Source organism: Cephus cinctus, unplaced genomic scaffold, assembly GCF_000341935.2.
Source record: "Cephus cinctus unplaced genomic scaffold, Ccin1 Ccin1_scaffold1271, whole genome shotgun sequence".
NCBI lineage: Eukaryota > Metazoa > Arthropoda > Insecta > Hymenoptera > Cephidae > Cephus > Cephus cinctus.
Genome location: NW_014333714.1, coordinates 1 through 1,762, shown reverse-complemented (window position 1 = coordinate 1,762; position 1,762 = coordinate 1). Strand labels below are relative to the sequence as shown.

The window sequence follows — 1,762 nt, the reverse complement described above, 5'->3', positions numbered from 1 at the left end:
TGGTTTGAAACAAAAGGGCGTCTTTCCGCATCTGTTCAATACACCTGAGAATCAGCATTATATCGGCCCGTTGCCAGCGCTCGAGTTTTATTCGCCCGATACGATGTCGACGGCTCAGCGTAATCAGTTTTTGGCATGGTATAACGAGCAGCGTTCTACCGGATACGTATTTAACTTTCGAACCGAGTTTATAGAATACTGTAGATCGGACGTTACCATTCTCAGGCAGGCATGCGTTTCTTTCCGCGAAATGTTTCTTCAGCATGGCAACGTTTGCCCTTTCTCGGAGAGTACCACTATAGCCTCGGCGTGTTCGAAAGTTTTTCGGAAAAACTTTTTGCGGGACGAACAGATAGCTATTTTACCGCCGGGTGGGCATCGATACAGTGACAAGCAATCGCGTAAGGCCATCTTATGGCTTCTCTCGCTAGAGCATCGTTTGGGTTGCGCCATAGTTCACGCGGGGCGCACTCGGGAGTATCGTCTGCCGGAGGGTACACCCGTCGATGGTTACTACCTGGACACCGACTCCGGTTTGCGACACGTATTCCAGTTTCAGGGTTGTTTCTGGCACGGGTGCCCGAAATGCTATCGTATAAACAGAGATAGTCGTCTACAAACGGGTGGATCCATGGACGCGCGCTACGAGAGAACGCAAGCTACGAACGATAAGATTCGGTATTTAGTGCCCAAAATGCTATCGTATAAACAGAGATAGTCGTCTACAAACGGGTGGATCCATGGACGCGCGCTACGAACGATAAGATTCGGTATTTAGGTTACGAGTGTATTTAGGTTACGAGCTGACGGAAATTTGGGAGTGTGAATTCGACCGCTGGATAAGCGATCCTGAACAGACAGCTTTATACAGATCGCTGAATGAGAACCCGCTGGTATCGCAGGCACCGCTCGAACCCCGCGATGCTTTCTTCGGTGGCCGTACAGGTAATACTGTCAGTTTTTATGAAGTCGAGGGGTCTGAGAGGATACACTACGTAGATGTGTGTTCGCTGTACCCCTTCATTTCGAAAACGGGGAAATTCCCTGTAGGGCACCCTACGGTGTACGTGGGCGATGACTGTCGCGAATTAACGGGTGATCGCCACAACATCGATAACGTGGAGTGCTTGATTAAGTGCGTGGTGTTACCACCGCGAGATCTGTATCATCCCGTGTTACCGGTGCGTATGCACGGTAAACTACTCTTTGCATTGTGTAGTGCCTGTGCAGAGGCCACGCTACAGGGGCCGTGTCCTCACGAGAATCCAGCGGACAGGGTATTCGAAGGGACCTGGGTCGTGGACGAGGTCAAGCGCGCCGTACGTAAGAGGTATGAAATAACGTTGATACACGAAATATGGCAGTATGAGATTACCCAGTACGACCTAACGACACGGACGGGTGGTCACTTTGCCGATTACATAAACACGTTCCTAAAGATTAAGTAGGAAGCTAGCGGCTGGCCGCGCGAGTGTGGCAGTATGAGATTACCCAGTACGACCCAACGACACGGACGGGTGGTCACTTTGCCGATTACATAAACACGTTCCTAAAGATTAAGCAGGAAGCTAGCGGCTGGCCGCGCGAGTGTGGCGACGACGACGAGGCCATGAAGCTGTATATAGAGGAGTACGATCGGGTCGAGGGTATTCGTCTGGACCCTGGTAATATAAAATCAAATCCCGGTTTGCGGTCAGTCGCAAAGTTATGTTAGAATTCCTTTTGGGGCAAGTTTGGGCAACGCGAAAATCTGCCAAAGACG

General features: G+C 50.6%; 1 protein-coding gene across 1 annotated transcript in view; it reads left to right on the top strand.

Moving 5' to 3' along the window:
- LOC112495116 overlaps positions 1-533 on the top strand; it is a gene marked incomplete at its 3' end in the record, with an annotated part of 746 nt that extends 213 nt beyond the window's left edge. The window contains exon 2 of the mRNA XM_025090087.1: positions 3-533. Coding sequence (XP_024945855.1) covers positions 3-533 — 531 coding nt within the window. The remainder of the gene's footprint in view (positions 1-2) is intronic.
- Positions 534-1,762: the final 1,229 nt, after the last annotated feature.